The sequence below is a fragment of the Grus americana genome, chromosome 12, assembly GCF_028858705.1.
Source record: "Grus americana isolate bGruAme1 chromosome 12, bGruAme1.mat, whole genome shotgun sequence".
NCBI classification, from domain to species: domain Eukaryota; kingdom Metazoa; phylum Chordata; class Aves; order Gruiformes; family Gruidae; genus Grus; species Grus americana.
In genome coordinates, this window is record NC_072863.1 from 631,768 (window position 1) to 653,964 (window position 22,197).

At 53.3% G+C, this 22,197-nt stretch overlaps 1 protein-coding gene across 2 annotated transcripts in view; it reads left to right on the top strand.

Annotated features, from left to right (window-relative positions):
- Nucleotides 1-21,611, top strand: part of AR (androgen receptor) — a 60,842-nt gene extending 39,231 nt beyond the window's left edge. For both annotated transcript variants that reach the window (XM_054839515.1, XM_054839514.1), the window contains 5 exons: nt 6,001-6,288; nt 13,593-13,737; nt 14,621-14,751; nt 15,284-15,441; nt 16,457-21,611. In XM_054839515.1, the coding sequence (XP_054695490.1) occupies nt 6,001-6,288; nt 13,593-13,737; nt 14,621-14,751; nt 15,284-15,441; nt 16,457-16,612 (878 nt within the window). In that variant the 3' untranslated portion in view covers nt 16,613-21,611. The remainder of the gene's footprint in view (nt 1-6,000; nt 6,289-13,592; nt 13,738-14,620; nt 14,752-15,283; nt 15,442-16,456) is intronic.
- The last annotated feature ends 586 nt before the right edge of the window (nt 21,612-22,197 follow it).

The following is a 22,197-nucleotide window of genomic DNA, read 5'->3' on the forward strand; positions in this document are numbered from 1 at the left end:
TTTTCTTCGCCAAATGGCAGTTGCTCCTGTATCACTGGTAAAGGTCCTCGTTACCGTTTGTCTCTGTTCCAATAGCTGTAGCTCTACCAAAACCTGCCAGAGTATCCAAAATCTGACGTTTTCTGCTCGCTCGAACTCTAGAAGCTACAATGTAGATCACTGGGTGGCTCATCTTTGAGCTCACTCGATATGAGAGTGAGGAGGAAAACACCCAGAAAACCAGGGCTGATGGATCTGACGCACGATGACAATGCCCCCGAGAGCGAAGCGGAGGGGAGTCACGGCTGATAGAGAAAGGAAAGCGCAGAGGGAAGCGGGGGAGCCCTGCCTAGTTAGATGTGCCAACATTTTAGTTTAAAGACTTCCACTGTTGCGGGGATGGGCAGTGCCTCCCGGAGCTCCTGGGCTGCTGGAACCTTGTCTTGAAGAACGTGCTACTGAAAAAGTTCTGGTTTATGGCTCACTGGGGCACAGTGGCTTTAAATTTATTTCTCCCCAGAACAGTGGTAACGGCTCAGGCGCGGACAAACACTCCCGGTCGGCAGGTCGGCTGCTTTGGCAGCAGCGGGTAGCGAGTCTGAGCGGTGGGGACCCAGCTCCTGGGGCGGGGGGGTGATGCAGCGACGTGCAGCTTGCGCCTTTCCTCCTGGTAACAAGCAGAAAAACCAAACGTCCCAAAAGGTAATGGAGTCCTAAAACCTCGCGATGTCAGCCCCGTGCGCTGGCTCTGACCGCACTTACACCCTCGCCCCGTTGCAGGCGAGCTGTCGGGGTGCTGCTGCCGCTGCTGCTGCGGCGCTTCGGGAGCGATGTGGCGTACGGGCGCGTGCCAAGGCACACCGCGATTTGGGAGCCCCCCGGGAGGTGTCCGGTCCCCCCCGATGCCCTGCCCGTGGGGATGCTGGGGGACAGGGGTGAGGAGCCAAACCCAGCTCCCTGCTCTGCAGCCAGCCCCGCTTCATAATGCCATCCAGAACAAGCACGCTCTTGTTTTTAACTGCTAATTTCTGGTGACATTTCCTTAAGTAAGAGAAGACGTACATCAGTGTAACCTTCTTCTGCAGGACAAGCTGACAAAATTAATGCTAATGCTGATAGCCCCCCCCTATTTTTTTTCCTTAGGCTCTTTGGGTCACCCTGACCTGTTCTGCCTGGTCTGTTTTACATTTGTTTTGAATGTCGGTTTAAAGGCAATTGTTAAAAGCATGCATGCTATGAGTTTGTCCACAGTTATTTCTCCCATTTGAGCATTTGAAAATGCTTCCAAGCTCCAAACAGTTGATTTTAACTGTCTGTTAATTACCAGTCGCTTGTAGGGTATAATAGAGCCCCTGTGACCAGCAGACCTGAGGCTCTCAGTATGTTTAATGGGAGGAGGAGGTGACACACTGAATACCTTATTTAGGCCTCTGCTTTGGCGCAGAATAGCAATATGTCGAAGCACTTCATTATTGATTGAGATCACTCTGACCTGCAAGCTGAAATCCATTAAACAGAATCTTCTCTCCTGATCAACACTGTAAAGCCCAAGAAAAGGAGAAGAGAGAAAAAAAAAAAAAGGTAAAAAAAAAAAGTAAAAAAAAAGTAAAAAAAAAAAAGTAAAAAAAAAAAAGGCAAAAAAAAAAAGCGATAACGCCGGTTTTGTGTGCTTGGTTCTGCTGGTGCACTGTCCTGCCTCTCCCACAGCACCAGTTCCTACTGCGAGCACAGGTGCCTGCACGGCTGCACGGATCCCGCCAGCCCCCGTGCATGGGAAGCGTGCTGCCGCACACGCGCTGCACGGATCCCGCCAGCCCCCGCTGCGCACACGGGCATCCGCACCCCTCTGTCCTGCTCCAGTCCGGATCCTGCCCATCGCTCAGCCAGCACAGCTCCTGCTGCGCTGCCGAGCTCTGGATTTAAGGCACCTCCTGTTTGTTTGCCGGCAGTGCATTTTCATCTTGGCGTGCGAGGTCCCGTAGGCTGTTCCTGTTGTGAGAACCAAGCGTCTCTGCCCGCGGCCGGAGCTGGCAGCCCGCCTGCGCTGCAGGATGTCTCGGCCAACAGCTCTGCTGTGCACCTCAGCCTCATGACTGCGCTCCGTGTGGGCCCTGTCTTGGGGCAAAACTTCCCAAACATGCAGAATTCAGTTGGTATCATCGATGGTAGGGCTAGAAAACTGTAGTAACTGCCGATGGCCTGTGAAAGCCCAAGGCGTGAGTCATACCTGTATTTAGTCCTAATTCCGGTCCCGTTGCTGTGGATAAAATAGAGCTCATGTCTTATAAAAACGTTTGATGTCGATGTAAGCATTCCCAGCAGCGGAGAATCTAACACACATTTTGCCACGCAGTTGCAGTAGTTAATTACGTTCGGTGTAGTGATAGATGTACCTTATTTTTCATCTTGTCTGTCCTTGAGTTCCAGCAACTGAATCTTTATTACGTCTTTGCTCGCTAGATTGAAAAAACTACTTTTACTGAATTTCTGTGCCCGCAGTGGGTATTTGTTGGCTGTGATTGAATAACCCTTTAGCGTGCTGCACAGCCACCTAGGTAAAATCGGTTCCTTCCTTGCTCCAAGGTGCCTTGCCTAGCCTTTACTATTCTTACGGCTCCTGCAGTTTGCGAACGCCTCCCTCGTACGGTGAGTAATAATCCCAGTTTCCCGGTGTCAGCAGCATCAGCGCTGAGAGGCGGCGGTAAGGTGCTCTCCGGGCCAGCGTTTTCCTCCGTTGCGCGCGCGGGGTCCGGTTAGTCCGGTGTCCGCTGAACCACGCTGCCAGCTCAGGCCCCTGGGTTTGTCCGTCGGGTTTTGGTGCGAGTTGAGGCTGCCGAGGGTGGAGTTCGGCGTTCATTGAACCTGGCTCACTTTCTCAGTTGCTCGGTATATCTACTTCCAGGGAAACGGACTTCGCTTTAATAGACTGAGCTTATCCGCAGACCTCGGTCAGTCTGTCCAACGATCAGTCCTTAATGTTCATTATTGTTTTCCCATCTTTGTGTTGTCATAAAGACTTTTTTAGTAGAAACAGTTCATTTTCTCCTTGGAATGAATGTAGACATTCACTAGCAAAGGGCCGTGAACAACCCGCGTAAGAAACAAACCTGTCTGATGTTGTTCCAACATTTATAATTACTTTTGAGATGTGTCACTTGGGTGATTTAAAATCATTCAGCTGTACCGGCTGATTTTATATCATTTGAGGTTTTTTAATTCATATGGGCCAAACTGACTGACATCTCTTAAACATGTCTGCTGTACCAGTACTATTATAATTATCAACTAAAATTATCGTGCCAGAAAAGAGTGATGGCTTGACAGGAGCTGGTTTCGACAAGCCACACGTCGATGTTAATAAGAAGTTGAAAGAACAGGATATCAGCGTGCGGTGCCTGGGGCTGGCAGGGTTTCTCTGTCATTGCCAGTGCAAAAGCAGTTTTCTTCCCGGCCCCCCCCGAACTTCTCCGGGTCCCAGCACTCCTGGAAAATCCGTGCTGGAGCCCCGAGCTTCAGAAACGCCTGGCGGGAGGGCGGGCAGGTTAAAGTGCTTAAAATGCGTGTCGCTTTGATAATCGCTCTGCAGCGTGCTCCCCGGGGGTTCTGCACTGGTGAATTTTTTATTGTGATGCCATCTGATTACGTCCCCTAAGCTTTTTTTCAAACGCGTACGGTATTTTCTCAGTTAACGCCGAGCGGGGGCCGTGCTGTGCCAGCTGCTGCTTTTCCAGGCTTGCGAGTGCCATCGTCCCTGTCACAGCCCGGCCAGCACGCCGCGCGTTTCCAGTCACGTGCGCTGGGGCTCATCCCGCCTTGGCTTGGAGAAGCACGCTGCACGCTCCTGGCTTGGCTCATCCCAGGATAAAAGTATAACAGAGGTCTTTTTTTATTTCTGTTTTTGTTCCCAGTAACTGCTGAGTAGGAGCTACCCCCAAATGGGGGTTTTGCACAGGTGACTCAATATTAGCTACTCTTTACCTCGGAAGCCTTTCTCCATCTAGTAACATCAGTATTTCAGTGCTCTGAGGAGCAACTGCTCCCGGGCAGCGCGGACGCAGGGCTGCTCTCATCAGAGCGGTTATCATCCGCCTTGCTGCTCTCCAGCACGGAGGGGTCTGGTTTACAGCTGCAGTCTCAGAGCCAGCATGGTTGGGTGCTTGTGTTCCCACTGCACTCAACTTCTTTTAGTATTAGATAATTCAATTGTAAGGAAAAAAAAAAAAACAAACCCACATTTAAACCAAACCATGCGTGTCTTACACAGTGTGGGTTTGGCTCCATTTACGCGCAGGACCCGATGGGCATTGATTATTCATCTTTGGAAGATACAGTTTGGTTTTTAGTTCTTCTTTTAAGCCTGGGAGCGTTTCTGTCCTGGCAGCAGTGCCGTCTCTGAAGGCCCAGTGCCAAGCACACCACGGGACAGGGTTTGTGCCCCGGGAGTCAGCACAGGTCCCTCCTTCCCGAATGAACCCTCGGGTGCTGGGAAACGCAGGGTCAGCGTTCCGCGCTCCTCTCCCTCCGTGCAGCTTCCAGTGCAGCTTCCAGGGAGAGCTGTGCCGTACCTGTCCTGGGGATCGGCTCTCCGGGGGTGGAGAGGAGAGCGTGGGGATCCTGCCGGGTCCTGGTGCTGCCCGTGCTGCTGGCGGCTTCGGGAGGGCTGGGAGAGGGGAGGCTGGATGCTCTGGTGGCCTGCCACCCGCGCCGGCGATGGCTGGAGCATGTCAGGCTGCACTGCAGCCCTGTGTTCCTGTTGCTCTCTTTTATTTTTATTACTCTTTTCTCCTCCTTTTTTTACAGCGCAGCCTGTCTTAATTGCTCATACAGTAGATCATCCAAAGTACATGACTTAAAGATCAGTGTTTTGAATTGATTTACAAAGCTGCACTTTAACTTGACATTTTTATGTTTCGCTGCTTATTTTTCTAATTACAGCTGAAAGGAAATTTGAGATAAGTATCATGTAATGAAGGAGCCAAACCCCCAAGGACAGTTGGTTTGATGTTATACACTCTGCTTGAATTAAACGATCGGCTTTTTTTTCTCTAATTCATTAGGGTTTTTTGGAGTCAGTAAGGGGTGAAAGCTGTTCCCATCTGCAGTGGCCTGCCAACCCGTGTCGTGCTGAACACCGTCATGCAGATATCAGATTAGGTGAACACTGACTTTCAAAGAATTCTGAAGTCACGCATCTGAAGCTCCTGGTGTATCTTGCTAGCAGAGTGGCATCTGTAATTAAGAGCTAGGTGCACAGGAGAGACACTTCGTCACGGTGACTTGGCCACAGTCGTTGGCTGCCTGCAGTCCCTACCCCACGCTGCTGAGGTTCCTCTTCAAGCTGGCCGGCAGACCAAGGCCACCTCTGCTCGAGTCTTCTCCTCCTCGGTGGGCTAGCTGGGGAGACTCCAGGGAAACAGCCGTGGAACCACCTGCTAGCTTTTAAAATGTATTTTCCATAATATATTTGCAGAGTAGCAACCCAGCTGAGAAAGCTTGGTTATAGGGCAGGAGGCATTGCAGGAGCCCCGGGCAGCGAGAAGGCTTTTCTCTTGGTTGCAGCCTGCTTCCACTCTGGCCTGGGATGGAACAATCCCGCTTGAGCATCTGAGCACAATGGCTGTTTTCCCCGGAACGTGTCTATCTACTGAGTTTATTTGCTTGCATTGGTTCCCTTTTTACTTGCATGTGAGTAGCTGTTTGAATCGAGCCACTCTTCTCTCTTTTCCCCAGTTCTTCCTCTCCATTTCTAAGTGGGAGTTAATGTGAGGCCGGTCGTGGCTGAGGATGTAACCGATGCTTGTTCTTTTCCATGTAAGATTAATGAGCAAATGGATTTCCTTCCGCAGCGTGTGCTCCCTTTTGTCCTTAGGGGAGGTCCTCTGTGGGCGGCGTGCGCTGAAGGACTAGCTGCTGCTGGCCATTGGTTCCCCTTTTCTCATACATATACGTGGTGGAGCTGGAGGCCAAGAAGCCTCGAGCTTTTTCTTTTAAGTCTCACACTAAAATGTGCCATTTCCACAGCCCGCAAGCTGAAGAAGCTGGGTAACCTGAAGACACAAGACGACGCTGATGCAGCCAGCTCGTCCAGCCCCACAGAGGAGCAAGCTCCCAAGATGGTGATAACGCACATTGATGGGTATGAGTGCCAGCCCATCTTCCTCAACGTCCTGGAGGCCATTGAGCCTGGCGTGGTGTGTGCCGGCCACGACAACAGCCAGCCAGACTCCTTCTCCAACCTGCTGACCAGCCTGAACGAGCTCGGGGAGAGGCAGCTGGTCTACGTGGTCAAGTGGGCAAAGGCCTTGCCAGGTGAGCTAAAACCCCAACGCATCCCGTCCCCTCCCTGGCACGTTCCTGAAGTCCCCTGCGTGCGTCACCTGGGGTGGCTTTCGAAGGAGACGGTCTGCAGCCTGTGTCCCACCGTCACGCGGTTCCTTGGGGGAGCATCCTTGGGGGTGCCTGGCTGTGCGATACCTCGGTAAAGCACCGAGCAGCGTCAGGTTTGGCTCCTTTGGGCGGCTGGTTGATGGGAGAGGTGACTAAGGCGTGACAAAGCAGGCAGAAACGTGTGCTTTTGGGTCTGTCCCCGCTGATAGCCCCCAGCACGCAGTGCTGGGTAGGCACGCGTCTGCTTCCCTGCGCGGGAAGGGCTGGCGCTGGGCAGGGGTTTGGGGTCTTGCTCTCTTCCCGCTCTCCCTGCGGGGGTTCGGCTCCACTTCCAGGGCTGCGCCCACCAGACCCGCGGAAGTCTGCTCTGAACGAGCGTTAGCCCCGTCCCATCACCCGCATGAAGTGGTGAAAAGGGTAAATTCCCCAGAAGCGTGCCGCTTCGTGATGCGAGAGTGAGATGGGGGAAACTAGGCTGGGTGGAGCTGAGGCTTGAGAGACAGCAGAAATCCTTCCTCACCGTTTTTGTATTTCACAAGCCAATTAATTGTAAAATAGCAAAAGAGAGAGACAAAAATCCCAAAGGGGTTTTTCCTAGCAGTCGGATTGCTCTTGTGCGACAGGCTGCTGGAATATATTTACGATGCAGTCATAGTCGTGATATGGGAGTACGTTACAGTCGGGAAGTTTCCGAGCGGTAATAGCTATCAGGTGCTGCAAATGAAAACATCCTGATGATATGTGTGTTTCACTGAATACGCTCCTTGGTTCTCAGCATAGAGCTTAACAGCTTGTAACACGCTGCCTGTCGCATGTTGTAATCCTGCCAAGTGAGTGAGTGAAGTTACAGAAGGCTGAGGTCACTCTGGGTCTAGCGGGATCCAGTTCACCTTCCAGCATCCCGAGAGTGGGATGTGGGGACGATACCAAGCTGCCTTCCTCACCCTGTTCCTCTTCCGCAGGAAATGCCACAGAAAAGAGGGCTCCTGCTGTTCATGTGCGGGGTGACCTGACCAAAGGAGGGAACTGAGGCAAAATAAGTTTGGCACTATATGCCGAAACCTGGTGATGAAATGTAGTCAGATGTTTGATGTTCCCAGAAATTTAGCAGTTCCCCTGGAAACAGCTTGACCAGTGGTCCAGGAGGGCTGTTAGTCTGAATACGCTTAAATGCAGAATAGCCCATTCTATTTCTTATGTTCTTGAGTCAGAAAAGGTTCATGTGGCCTGTCAAGCCAGAGACAAGTCATGCTGTCTCTTCTGGCTTATCTACACCAGACATCAAGATTTCTTCAGAAACGTTTACGGAGACACCACCAAACCTGACCGGCTATCCGGGGGCTGAGGCTGTAGAGTTGCGGGAGCGCTAATGGAAAAGGGGAGTGCTTCCAACAACATTTTTCATCGTAACCACCCCCGTGTCAAAGGCTTTTACACTCCTGCACTGCACCTGCACGGTGCGTGGTGGCACGGCGATGCCAGCTGCTGCACCGCTGCCTCCCGGGGCCGGCACCCGCTCTGCCAGCGGCAGCATCTGGGCAAAATTAATTCTAGTCTTCGTACGTCTGAGCAGTCACCGCTCTCTGGGCGGCTGCCGTACGACCACATCCCCTCCGCAGGCCAGGGGGTCCCTCACGGAGCCCAGCTCTCCTCGGAGCCCTGCCGGGGCGCGCTGCGGTGGGATGCTGCCGGGTTGCCCTCCCCGTCCTGTGGGGCCTGACCGTCAGCATCACCGTCCCCGCGGCGAGAGGCAGAGCCACTTTGTTTTCCCTGGCTTTCTCCAGCCGTTCCCTGACACATGCCAGCGCCGGGGTTCAACAGCAGTAACTGCAAACGTGCCGCTTAGTCATTCTCCTGCTCTTTTCCAGGAAAGGAATAAACAACTGCAGCACCGTTGCTGTTCTGGTGCTCCGGGCGGTGGTTGCGCGGCCCCTTCGCTCGGGCAGCGGTCCAGCTGCCGCTGCGAGGCCGCATTCTGCCTGCTCTGGCGCTGGTGCCTCCCCGGAGCCGGGCGAGGGATGCGCGCAGCTGGCAGCGCCGGGCCGCCTCGCTTTTTGGGTAAACTTGCAGAATCCTACCCCGCAGCCAGAGGTAGTTTGCTATCTATAATTTATTGAAATTATATTTTGGTTTGCGGTTCCCAGGTCTGCAGGTTGGCTAGGCAGCCTGGTGCTCGGCGGGCTCAGGAGAAGGGGGGACGTGGGCGAATGCGGGCGGGGGGAGAAGTAGTGGGGAAAACAACCGCAAGCAATTTAAACCAGCAGGATGTAGTTCCTTTTATCAAAACAGAAAGATCTTGGCGCGGTCTGTTGGGAGACTGAAGGCTGTTTAATGAACACCGTTGCTGGCGAGGTGCAACGGGAGCAGACCGGAGGGCTCGACCGGCCGCTGCAGTGCCGCGGCACAGCCTGCTCGGCGGTGAGGAGGAACGCTGCCCGAGGCCGAGAGCCGAAGCAGCGCGTCTCAGCGGGTTTCTGGTGCCGAGCAGGCAAACCTCGCTCTGTCCCTGCCCCGCAGGGCAGCCCCGCAGCAGGCGTCGGGTGGCTGCTGGAAGTGCTGCGTGGTCCTCAGGAGGGCCGCAGGAAGGGTGGAAGTGTTAGCCCCCTTCCCCTTTCCCCGTTAACGAAGCATATCTGGCACAAGCATCGGCTTAACTAAGCCTAAGCAGCCCTGCGTGAGCTAAGATAAATACCAATGTAAAGGTGCAAAGGTTTTCCTTCCCGCTGGCTGCTGCTGGTGGGAGGAGGGGGGACCCGCACCTGTAACGGGGATAGCCTCCGCCTGGTAACACTGGCCATAGATTAATACTGGTTAATAGGTGGTTGTTAACCTTGCATCCTGCATCGAACATCGCCGCTATACCAAGAGTGATTAACATGCAGCAAGGTGTTGCGGCACTTCTTCCGGTGCGGGTTCGGTGATATCCTAAAAACGAGCGTGGGTCGGGTGGGAGCATTTCCGAATCCGGCGTGCCCGCAGTAGCAATGCCAGCGTCTGTCCAGTGGAGAAAATGTCGTGTGCAGCCCTTTGGACCCTGTGCACTTGAAATTCCACGTAGGAGAAGGTAGAATCAAACTCTGGTTTCCCTGGAAGGAAAAGTTTAAATAACCACGGCTTGCCAAGAAAGCTGCTGAAACACAGAGGTAAAGAATCTAATTAAATCCATTAAAATCTGTCCACTTCAAGGTCAGTGGAAGGAGTATGTGTTTTCCCTTTCCCATGTATGTAAATACAGTGAAGGTGTTACAGTTACTTTAGGTCAGCGCTCAGACACGTTAGTTTAAAGCTCGTTTTAACTGGCAGCAAATGGAAAGTCTTCAGTTCATTCGGGAAGCCGTTAGGCAATCAGTCCGTAAGAAATAACGGGACTGGGAGTGCACGGGGAGCGGCCGCGCCAGAGCAGCGCAGCCGAAGGGCACGGGCAGGCTGCGGCTCTGCTGACGGGAAGGCGGGCGAAGAGCCTTCGCGTTTTAGCAACTCGGTGCAGGGGGGATCAGGTGAAATCCCGCGCCCCCTCGCACGGAGAGGGACCTCTTTCCTAGAGCTATTGCAGAACCTCTGCGTACCTGCCGTTCCCTGGGGCTAACGGGGCTCCTGGCCATCGCTCGCCTGCTTTTCTGTTTCAAATCTGCTGCCTTCTCCGACTCGCGCTTTAGCTGTAAGGATACAATGAACTGTGCATCTCTTGCCATTCTCCAGACAAGAACGTCTCCGGATACAAAATGGGTATTCGCCTATATTGGAAATGTTAGTTTGTGGTAACGTGCGAGGTGCTCAGCTGCTGATCTCTTAGGAAGATAGCTAGCCTTCTGGCACAGCACTGCGTCAAGAGACAAGATAAGGAATTTATTTCCAAACTGTGCTGCTTTAAGATTATTCACAAGAAAAAGGTTATGCATTGATCTTTTTCAAGTCATCAGTAAATTTAATTTTACTTTTGCTATGATTTCTCTCTGTAGAAGGTATCTTCATTTGGGTCTCTTCATACTATGCCAACGCTAAAAATTTAACAACATATTGTGGCATTGGGTTTGCATTTGTTTTCTTCACGCTGGTTTTGATCGTACATCATCTAAGATGCCTGGAGTGGGGAGGTTTCCAGGAAATGATAGGTATCTGGTTTCTGAAAATCAGTTTGGTTTCAAGGCATTTCAACTCAGAAACTGGAAGCAGTGATTTCTTTTAGAAAAGTCGGCCACTGTGTTTTTAGAACTTGATTTTGTGGACAAGCAGAAAGGAAACTTTAAGTCCCGTAACAACAAAACTGTTGTGTTCAAATACTTTTCCTTAAACACTGATAAAGCTTTCACAAATATTTTTTTTTTTTTTTTGGTGAACATATCTGCAAGGTAATGAACAAATGCACCAAAATCCTTCTCATAGCAAATATTAGGCGCAGCAAATGCTTTCCCCAGATACGCTGGGGAGCTGATAGTCGTTGGGAAGGGAAAGCCAGTCCTGGATGAGAACTGCTGCCTGCGGAGCGCTTCGGCGCTGGTTTGCACGGGCAGAGGCAGCGCTCGCAGCGTCGCGGCGGGGCGAGCAGAACGGGGAGGTTCTGCCGCGGACGTTGGCGTTTCCGACGGCTTCGTCCTGTTGGTGCTGAACCCAGCAAAAGGGGGATGGGTCATTTGTGTGAATTAGGGCTAAATGCACAGACTTGGCTGTTCAGGGGTACGTTGTCTGTCTCCAAGGCACTTACAGAGTATAGGTTTCCTCTTTGGAGGTGGGATTTATGGACCTGGCTCCCAGAAAATAGGCACGAGGGAAGCCAAACGTCAGAGACCTCTGGTTTGCCGCCTTCCTCCCCCAGCTCATCCTCTCCATCGTGCCCTGGCTTGCAGTTCATTTCTGGCCCTACAGCACCTCTGGGGCCCATCTTCTCGTTGGGAAGTTCTTCCATCTCTTTTGAAGGCAGGGCATCTGCCGTCATAAACACGTTCGTATTCCCCGGATCTTCTTGTCTGCGTGGTTAGAAGCCTCTTTCCTGGGGAACTCCTCCTCCTCCCGAGCACGCTGGGGTGCGTGTCCTCGCCGTCCTGTCGGGAGGGCTGCGCTGAGCCTTCCTCAGAGCTTCCTTCAACCTGCGGAAGAAGTTTTGGCTGTCAGTCTTTAGCTTGATCTACCGTTTCACGTTCACCCTTGTTTTTTATAGAGCATTGTCTGCCAGTTCCCTCTGAGGACAAGATTCATTTTTCCTTCAAAGAGCAATTTAAAAAGAGGAAGAACCCTAACCTTATGGATTTGGGGGGTATGGGTGTGCAGCAGACTGACGAAATGTTCATCCTCATCACTCAGTGCCAGCGCGGGAGCGTTCCCTGCACCATCTCGCTGCCTGCTCGCGGCACTCTCAACCGCGGGGGCCAGCAGCATGGTTCCTCTTCAAGTAACTCAAGTTCTTCCGACCTTTTCAGAAAGTCTCGGCAAGGAAAAAGAGCAGTGGCAAGTACGGCACAGGAGGAAATTCAAGGAAGCGGTCACTGTGAACAGCTTAGGTTTTACTAGGCAGTGAATTCATCTCTGACCAAATTTGCTGGATAAATAGAAAGGTTTTTTTATAGCATGGAGTACTGTAATTAAATAGGAAAATCTAACGTAGACATGTCCTAGAGATGTCTATGGCCGTTTATGAAGCCCTTGAGTTGCCCAGGTGCCTTGTCCGTACTCGTGTGCTGTTAACGAGTTTCACTCTGGCTGTCGGAAGGTTCATGTGCAGCTGGGAGCCGAGCGCCCTCCGGATAGGAATTACCTGTCCAGGGTCGGTCGGACCCGGTTTGCGCACGAGCTTCAGTTTTTTTAATCTGGTGACATGAAAGCTGAAAGGAAAATGTATGCACGTAAAGTGAGTTTAGTCAGCCATAAAACATGACTTGTGCTCATTTGCAGTTGACGGCTTCCCAAGCAAGAGACAGATGCTCGCCTCAATGGATTATAATTATACGCTGGAGGTGCTAGAATTGCTTTAATATTTGATTGAAATAACATACGATTTTCTTGAAACCCGATTACATTTGACTACTGACGAGTATCTGGAAAAAAGTACAGTGTTGGAGGTGATGTTTGTGCCTGTGTTGTAAACATGCCTGGGATTTAACTGCGAACCACCATCTGGGAACGCTAATTTGAATTTAATTGATATTTTTGTTTAGCTTGCGATTCAGCAGAGGTTTTCATACTCATTTTCGCAGTCATTAGTTAAATGCATTGTGTATTTGACAGAGAAACCGGAGCAGTCTGTTACCCTGTGATGAGGCCTCGGGGTTACTTGCTGGCTCTGAGCATTATGCACTAAAATCCATTTACTTAAATTTGGTGAAGTCTGAACGGGTTGAAAATAAAGGAAGTTTTTCAGTTTATTTCCTCGATTGCCAGAATTGCACCAAATGAGGTAATTTGTTAATGAGGGCTTGTTTCTGCCTCAGTGCCTGGGGAATGTGATACGGCTCGCTGTATTGCTGCTGGGGCTCCCGCTCCTCTTCGGCTGATTTGTTTCTGTGAGCAGAACAAAGCAGACAAAGCCTCATCGCCTATTTATTTCACTCACTTTTGACATAGTGTCCCACACGGTAATTGCGAGCGTGTTGGAGCGTAACTTTGGGGGTTACGCAATGACTGCAGAGCAGATGGCACAGTAAGACTCGGGCAGTCTGGGTGTCTAATTAGCGCCAGAAATGAGGGCTGTGGCGGGGCCAGCCTGGTGCTGGGGAGGCTGGACCCGCTCAGCACCCGAATTTGGGTGTATTATCCTGCGGGACTCCAGGACGTCACTGAATCCCACCCTGCTGTACCTTTTTTGTCCTGTCTGTTGCAGAGCGATGCTTGCTCACCTCGCTGAGTCTCGCAAAGCCTTCAGCTACAATTCGTGGAGATCGTTGAGCCTCACGGGGGAAGATGCCCTTCATCGCCACTTGTCACTGCCTTCCTTCAAGACACTGCTGCTTGCGTTTTTGTTTATCCCCTCCTTGTGTCTGGGGACCCCCCCTTCTCCTCTTCCAGCTGCAGTTTTGTGCTTTGGCCGTTTCTGTTTCCCATCGGGGTGTGAGCACCTGGCTGCTGTCGCTGCGGTTGTGTCTCCGGCTGCGTGTCCTGGGACGAGCTGAGGTTGGGCTGTGGACCACCTCGTCATAACAGGAGCGCTGCAGGAGAGCTGGAATCTGCAGGAAAACAGCCCTGGTAACTGCAGGAAGGCAAGAGTAATTTGTAACATCCCTCTCATTTTTTAATAGGATTTCGCAACCTGCATGTGGATGACCAGATGTCAATAATCCAGTACTCTTGGATGGGCCTTATGGTTTTTGCTATGGGCTGGAGATCTTTCACCAACGTCAATTCCAGGATGCTTTACTTCGCTCCAGATTTGGTCTTCAACGAGTAAGTGCGAAATAGCAACAATCTAATATTGTGCTTTGTCTGGGTCAGACTAGGTGAGAAATGAGAACAAGGAAAGGAATCTGCTTTCCCAGCTGCTTATGAAACGCACGGCTTGCGAAAGCCTGCTGTCAGAGCTGCCCGACAGCGCGCAGGGGGGCCCTGCTGCTCCCCTCTAGTTGCTCTCCAGTGGTCTCTGGAGCAACAAGGAGAGGTGCAGTGGCTCTCCTGGTCCTTCTTCCTTTTCCCTCAACCTTGCCTTGGGTTCGACTTCCACCAAGGCAGCAGCAGGTGCCGGTGCGGGGTGTGGGGGGCTGGTCCATACAGACCTGCCTTTCTTCTGAGGGGTCTGAGTTCCTGTTTTCAGCTTGGTTGGTCAGCTGGAGCGAGCAGAGACAGGAACAAGCCCGTATTGCAAGTTCCTGCTGGGTTCTCCCTGAAGTACCATCAGCTGAGAGTTGGGGAGGGGTTGTTGGCACTAAGGTAGAAGAGCTTAGAACCAGTAAATGCACACAGCAGCAAGGACAAGCACACCCTCACGCTGAGAGCCCCGAGCTCAGCGTCGGATCCCTCGGGGATAGCCACATTTGGTGAATCATTGCAGTCGTTCTTCGGGAAGGCAGAGGGTCAAGCGAACCCTGCAAATCCCAGGTAGTCATCCGTTTCCACACGAAGAGGATTACACATGGGAATTCTGGAAAACATTCCTCTCCCGCACGCAGCCTGTTGCTGCCAGCTTCCCCCGAGACAGAGCTCAGGTTCTTGGCCGTGGGGATGTGCCAGGCGAGGCTGGGATTACCGGGTTGGGCAGAGCGTGTCCTCCCCCACACATCACTCAGCAGAGCTTTGATCTCCTTGCCATGCGTTGCGCGTTTTGCCCTGCCAGGTACCGGATGCACAAATCCAGAATGTACAGCCAGTGTGTCAGGATGCGGCACCTCTCTCAGGAGTTCGGGTGGCTTCAGATCACACCCCAGGAGTTTCTCTGTATGAAGGCTCTGCTCTTCTTCAGTATTAGTAAGTACTCACGTCCTTTCCTCAGCAGATCTCCAGTTGCTATGCACTGTATCGCCCCAGAGGTACCCGGTGCTTTCCCCGTGCATGTGCTCATACTCCCCAAGGGATGGCTGTGGATGTTCTCCTCTCTGCTTCGAGCTGAGCTGCTCAGAGACAGCGAGCTGCCAAGCCCAAGGGTGCCACCACCCCCCACAGCTAGCCCACCCCACCTCTGCACAGCGCAGCTCGGGCAGGAGGTTGCTCCTCAGCCTGACTGCTGTCATCGTGGGGACCTCCGAGCATCACCCGCCGAGCAGGAAGATAGTGCTGCACGTTGTTACCTTGCATGTCTGATAGCGAGTGCTGAACGAGGGTCCTTGGGCTAGCAGCAGTCCAACAAGCTGATCAGATGAGGGCCATAGCGGAAGCGGGGCTGGTGGGCAGATCTTTCCTGTTAGTTCTGCTCTGATCACGTCTCCCGCCTTCCTCTTGCTCTTCTGTTCTCTCTGCTTTTTGGGCAACTCTCACTCTTTCCTGCCTGTGTCCCACCCAGTTCCAGTGGATGGCCTGAAGAACCAGAAGCTCTTTGATGAACTTCGAATGAATTACATTAAGGAACTTGACCGTATCATCGCTTGCAAGAGGAAGAACCCTACCTCCTGCTCTCGGCGATTTTACCAGCTCACCAAGGTCCTGGACTCCGTGCATCCTGTAAGAGAGGACAGTGAAATGTCTATCTATACACATAAGAAACGATATACGAAAGAAACCTTTTACAGTGAGAACGATCATTCACTGGAACAACCTCCCTGGGGTCGTGGTAGTCCCCGTCACTGGAGGGTGTCAGGATGCGATCGGGCAGGGCGCTAGGCAGTCTCATCCAGGCTCCCGTTCCCAGGGAAGACCGGACCAGGTGACCTTTCGAGGTCCCTTCCAACCTGGGCTGTTCGATGATTCTGTCACCCTTTGTGGTTTGCTTTTTAACTCCTGGCACACCTTTGCAGGGACAGTATTGCAGTCTGCTCCCAGGTTAAGCGACAGAGAAAAGGGAGATGCCAACTCTACCGAGGGAGTGAAAGTTATCGGTGTCTGTCACTCCCTGCAATAACCACTCTTGTGCTTGGGTTTATGGGCTTCCCTTTTTAGCAATGAAAAGCTCTTTGTGGACGATACTTTTCCATCGTCAGCCTAGCAGAACAACTCAAAATCTCAGTGACCCTGATGAATCTTCTCTGATTATAGCAGTGAAAACAAATTCTCTGTTTGTGACTTAAAGTCATACCGGTGTAACGTGAGCTAGACCTTTCCTCTTCCCTGGGGCTCAGCTCCAGGCCCACACAGCTATATGTCCATGAGCAAAAAGTAATTCTTAGTGAGTGAAGTCAGCAGCATCTGCACACAGTAAGCCGAGTTTCTGTAGGAGTAGTAAAGCGCCCTTTCTATACATCCCTGGTTTTGTGGGACTCAGTAATGCCTGAGCGTGAAGGGCCATGGCAAAACACGCTCCGTGCTCCCAGGCTGGGTGGTTCCCTCGCTCATCCTTGGGATGCGCCTACCTGCCCTCTGGTAACTGTTAGCGGGGCAGCGGTGGCCAGAGAGCAAAGCGGGTCCCGCCGCAGCAAGGTCCAGCCCGGCCCTGCTGTGCCTGCCAAGGCCTGCTCGGTATCTTCCCAGAGAAGGCGCTGCCCGGGGGCGTCTTGCTTAACAAACTTTCTTCCTTTCCCAGATTGCCAAGGATCTGCATCAGTTTACATTTGACCTTTTAATTAAGGCACATATGGTGAGCGTGGACTACCCCGAAATGATGGCCGAGATCATCTCTGTGCAGGTTCCCAAGATCCTGTCTGGAAAAGTCAAGCCTATCTACTTCCACGCACAGTGATCTTCGGAGGGACCTCCCAGTTCTGCCATCCCCATCTCAGCCATCTCCTGCCTGTTATTTCTGCACTACTGTACTGCAGTGCCTTGGGGAATCCCCTCTACGGGGGCGGCGTGCCAAGAAGACGGACAGTAACGAACGACTACCTGCTGGGATTCCTGAGATTTCTATTTTTCCTGAGGTACCTCTGGACTGACCTACCCACCACGGTTTCTGCCTGGATTTGGCTGGCGTGCTGTGCTGGGACAGGGGACTGTGGCACGGTGGCAGGGGCACCGTGTCTCTGCTCTCTTGCTTGTGTGTTTTCCACAGTGACTCTTACGGCCCAGAGCCACCGGAGATTGGGAGGAACGCCAGCAGTTGTTGGGTTGGGGTTTATTTTTTAAACAGAGCAAGACAAGCAGCAGGTTCAACCTATAAGTTTGGGTGCGGGTTACTTTACTGGGCTCCTTTGGGACTTTTTATTTGCATTATGGTGCTGGGATGCAGATGAGCTAAAATATTACGGTAGAGAAACAGAGAAGAGTTGGGGGGTGAGATGAATTTGCAGCCTGATGAATTACAGGACCCGCTGCTGGCTCCGAAAGCTGCGACACGGCCGTCGTGGGGTCTGCTCCGGACAGCACGCCACTGCCGTCTGCGGCCCCACAGCCCCGCCGGCGCAGCAGCGCGGACGAGCTGGTGGAGCCTTGTCAGCAAGAGGGCTGGAGGGGAAGGCGACCTTTGGAAATCCCCAGAGATGCCGGATGGCTGCTGTTTTCCACCTGGGATGTTTTTCCTGCAGCCAGTCAAACTGGATCTCGGTCTGCCCCGCGGATGCCCGGGCGCTCAGCAGTCACATTCCCGTCCTCGAAAGCTGCTGCTCCCCCGACACAGCCGTACCCACCTCCGCAAGTGCCTGACATCCTCGGACCTCACACTCTCCCCTCTCCAGTGGGCACCCGCAGGCCCCTGCCCAGCCCCCCCGCAGCTCTGCTCCCGCTGGGTGTCTGCAGCCCCCGGGTCCCCAGCCACGCTACTCGTTTTCCGTTTGTCCCAGCTACTTTTTCCGATGCCAGCAGACCAGCGTCCCGGGAGCAAAGCAGCAGGGCTGGGATCTGCGGGTCCTGCGAGGCCACGGGACGCTGGCTGTTAATCCCGTCCTTCGGGAGGTGGCTGCGGCGAGTGCCGACCTCCTGCCCTTCCGAGCGCTGCGCGCGGCTTCTGCTAATTGCGGTGGTTGATTGCAGCCCGGGGAGCCACTGCCCCGTGTGCACTGTCCCGCGCGCACGGTCCTGCGTGCAGCGTCCCACGCGCACCGGCTGTCCCCAGCAGCTGCAGGTGGCACGGTGGTGGCACGGTGGTGGCACGGTGGTGGCACGGCGCGGGCTGCAGCTGCGCGCTGAGGACGGATGACGGTGCCCCGGGTGACGGGCGCCCGGCCCGCAGCCAGCAAGCAGCGGTGGGTCTGCACTGCTGGCGGCCCCCAGCAGTCGGGAGGATCTGAGAGACGCCGGCGGGGTTCGTCAGGCACACGCGCTGCCTTGGCTCCACGTCGTACCTCCCATCGAGAAGGAAGCGCAGGCCCACCCGACCCCTCTATTCAGATTTGTTTATTTGGCGAGCTCCGCTTCCCACAAAGCGGCCGAGCCTGCGTGCCCCGCCGTGTTTCAGCTCCCCCCATCCCGCACAGCTGTGAGCCCTCCAAACCCGCCAGGTCAGACCTGGCCGGGGGGTCGGCGAGCGCAGCGCGTGCAGGCCCTGGCCAGGGTAGTGCTGCCCCTCGGGGCTTTGCTGACAGGCGTCTGCAAGGGGCCCCGTGCCGCTGCGTTCCCCCCCGCGTGATACCCGCTACTTGTGTTTGCCAGATGTCGTTGGAAGTGAAGGGAGCGAGGTTTAGGCCAATTGATTTCCACGTACGCGTCGTGCAGAGAGCAGTGGTAACGCCGCCGCTGCTTGGCCCGGCCACGAGCTGAGTGTCACCGTCAGCTCTGCAGGCGAACGCGCTCACGGCTCGTCTGGGCGCTCGGTGAGAACAAACGGTTTTCCTGACGCTTTTCGATCGTGCTATGGGATTTTCCTTAAGGGAATGGGTAAGAAAAAAAACCCCCAAAACTGTCGAAGGGGAGGATCTCTCTTTACGGTTATTTGTGATGAGTTTTCCTCCCCTGCTAGAGATGGCTTTGATCGCGCTCTTCCTCCTGAAATCCCTTCGTGCAGGTGGCGACAGGATCTGTAGCTAACCTTCCTGAATGCCAGCCAACAGGACGGTGGTCTCAATAGCTTTTCCTATTTTAGAGGCTTGCAAGCATTTTAATTGTTGATATGATCTACTAATATTTGCAAATGAACTGGTAAAAAAAATCCTGCTGGTGCGTTCCTCTCTTCTCAGAGATTTTCTGGCCTTTGGCAGACGAATACAATGAACAGCTGGGTTGGTAATGCCCGATCTGTCATCGATAGGAGGATGTTTATGAGCAAACTGAGTAACTCCTTTGGAGAGCTTTGCATTTTGCGCAAGCTTCCGTCTAAAGTTTTCATTAGTTAATGAGGGTGGAGGTATCCTGCTGGGTACCTTTCTGCTGGGAGACTGGGAAGAAATCAAACTGAACAGGGATTTGCATACACTGATTTGCTGGTGGAAGCGTAGTGCAAATGAAAAGCGGTTTAGAAGGGGATACTGCCCATACATCATCTGCCAGGTGCGTGCAACTCACGTGTACGATGCCTCTCCAGCCACGTCCGCTTTAAGAGGGGAGCGGGAGTACCGCCGGGCGATGGGGCAGGGGAGCAGGCAGGCTGCCTCCCTCCATAAGGACCCAGAGCCCCCATGCGTGCGAGCGGGGCAGGGAGTTGTGTCCTCTGGCTCTTTGCATCCAAGTAACTTCTGGAACTTTTTATTCAAAAAAAAAAAAAAAAAAGATATTATTAGAGAGATGACTGGAGGATGTGGGAACCAGGATCGCTGGCACCTGTGTGTGTATCTGCCGGGGAGAGTTAACACCGTTTCCTTGGTTATTTTCATGGGCTGCTGCAGGAACCGGGGAAAAAAGAGTATTAAGAAATACCAAAGTCCAGGTCCTGCCATAAATCTCTGTACTTTGTGTTTTCTTCTGCACTTTCTTGTCTGCTTTTGCTTTAATAAAGCAAAGAGATTTTCACCATCTTCACAATCATGTAGAAGCTGTCCCTGAGGCTTCCCTCGGGACGTCGAGCCCCGGGAGAGGAGACCCCCCCCTTCGGCATCGCTGGCTCGCGCAGCCGGGGAGCGAACCACTTCCACATCCCCCTCTGGTTTCGCTGGCTCTGCTCTGGTTTAGCTGGGATGCGTGGGCTTTCGTGCTGGCTTAGCTGGGTCGTGGCTCGGACCGTCAGCTCCCACCGACGGCAGCAGATGGAAGAGAAGGAACACACACGTTGGCGTCGGCCCGGGAGCGGCGTTTCTGCACGGAAGGCTGTCGTGAGATAAGGGGTACGAGATGAGGGGCCTTTAGTTCGCGCAGGGGGAACTGTTCCTCGAGCCTGTGTAGTGCCAGAAGACGTGAGCCGGATGCCGCGGTGCAGTTCCGTGCCCGGGCAGGCAGCGTTCCTGGGCCAGCGCCTGCAGACCTTCGCCCACCTTCGCCCACCTTCACTCCACAGGCTCCTGCCAGCCCCGGCCGCGGTCAGCAGGGAGCTTCGCTTGGCAGGAGGAAGAGCTGAGCGGACGTTTCTGGAGCCGGGCAGCATCTGAACGCTGTTCCCTTAGAAGTCAAAAGGCCCTGTGCGTTGGCTTCGGGAAGAACCGCGTTAAGCCAGCGCAGTGAGCATCGCGCACCGTGCACGCAAGGTGAACGCCGCGTGAGTCAGCGCTGCGGAGGGGCGGCAGGACGCTGACCGCCTTTACCACCACGTGCTGTTCCACGCTCGCGGCTCTGCCCTGTGCGGCGCCGGCGGGTCGTTGCCACGGGCCGTGGGGACGCTGGGTTGTACCCGAGGTGTCACAGGGGGGTGGCCGTGCCCCCGGGCAGAGTCACGGGCCAACGCCGGCCGTCTCCACAGCTCCCTGCTGTGTGTGGCTGTCACTCCACTTACTGATCTCTCTCTCCCTAGATGCTTCAATAACATATGTTAGACGTATATATATGTATTAAAAAATGGCATGCCCCGTTTTGCATTGCTAAAGATATCTGTTTAATGTAGTGCTCTAAGAGGATTTATTTTCTGATTGCACTGATTGCAACTAAATGTTCTTCAGGAGATGAATCAGTATGTGCCAATATTAATGGAAACTTTGAATAGTTTTGTCTGGTTAGGCACTGCCCAGTTTTCAAACGTCCATCCTTTCACGGCGTGAATGGAGCATACACTGGCATAGCCTGGTGTCGGCATCTGCTTCTCCAGCTTTCTTGTAGCTGATTCTGGTTAGACAGGGATAGTATTTGCACTTGGGGGACAACGGAGCGTCCTTTGTTTCTGCCCTCTTTGACTGCACAAAGTGTCCTTCCACTTTCGGGCAGAATGCTGGAATTCCAAAGCGGTAGCTGTTTTCTAACTGTTTCAAAGTAGACTTTTCGGAGCACAGAAATCTTTTCCTGTACCGTTAACGACTGGCCGACTCGCACTCGGCACCGCCACGTCCCGGCGCCCGCTACCAAATGCCAGCGTACCTGGAAACCGGCAGCGGGGGGGCGGCGGGGACCGGCGGCGGGACCGAAACCTGCTGCCACCGGCGAGAGGCTGCCCCAGCCTGCTGGGGGGGGAGGCACGGGTCCGGAGGGGAGCGGGGCAGGCTGCAGCCCTCCCGCACCCACCTGCGCCCCTCACCCGCTCCCAGGCGGCACGGAGGGGCTCTTGCTCGTTCGCTTTTAAAATGGCAGGGGAGCCTGCACTGGCGATTCAACAAGTAACTGGCTATCTGCACCACACATCAAACCACAGCGAATTTATAATAAGCTGCTCTCTGTGCCGGGTATTTTGTGGTCTGTGGCAATTGAATGCTGTTTTTATTTGTTAACATGTCTCTGTAATAAAAAGAGTTCTCTATATTGATATATTTTATTTTCTTTGTAATAAGCCAAAAAGCTCATTGCTGGTGCCTTTTTGCCTGGGGAGGACTCCCAGCCCACGGCTATAGTCGTGACAGTAGCTAAACATCGCGTCTCTGCAATTGCTCGTTTACACCGTAGCTGAGTAAAGTCCTGAAGCAAACTCTGCAGGATTACCAAAAGAAAAAAAAAAGAACGGGTAGCCTACAGACCGGGCAGAAAGACTTTCCGGTACAGCGAAGCGGTTGTTTCCCTAGGCCTGGTTCCGAGGCGGGGGCTAAGCCGCCAGCTTCCCACGCGTGACACGGAAAAAGCCTTTGCCCTGTCTCGGGGTGGGGGACACGACTTTGCTGCTGCGTTGCGAACCTGTATCCTCTGCCAGATGTGCAGCGATGTCGAAGCGTACACGTATCATTTTATTATGGTTGCAGCTGTATTATGGTTGCAGCACTGTAGTCTTTTTCAGTCGCCTTTCAGAACTGGCAGTGGTTTGCCCAAACTAATAGCATCTGAGGCCAAATTCTGCTTCTAGAGAAGGATGTTGGTTGGATTGTTGCCACTGGTCTTTTTTTTTTTTTTTTT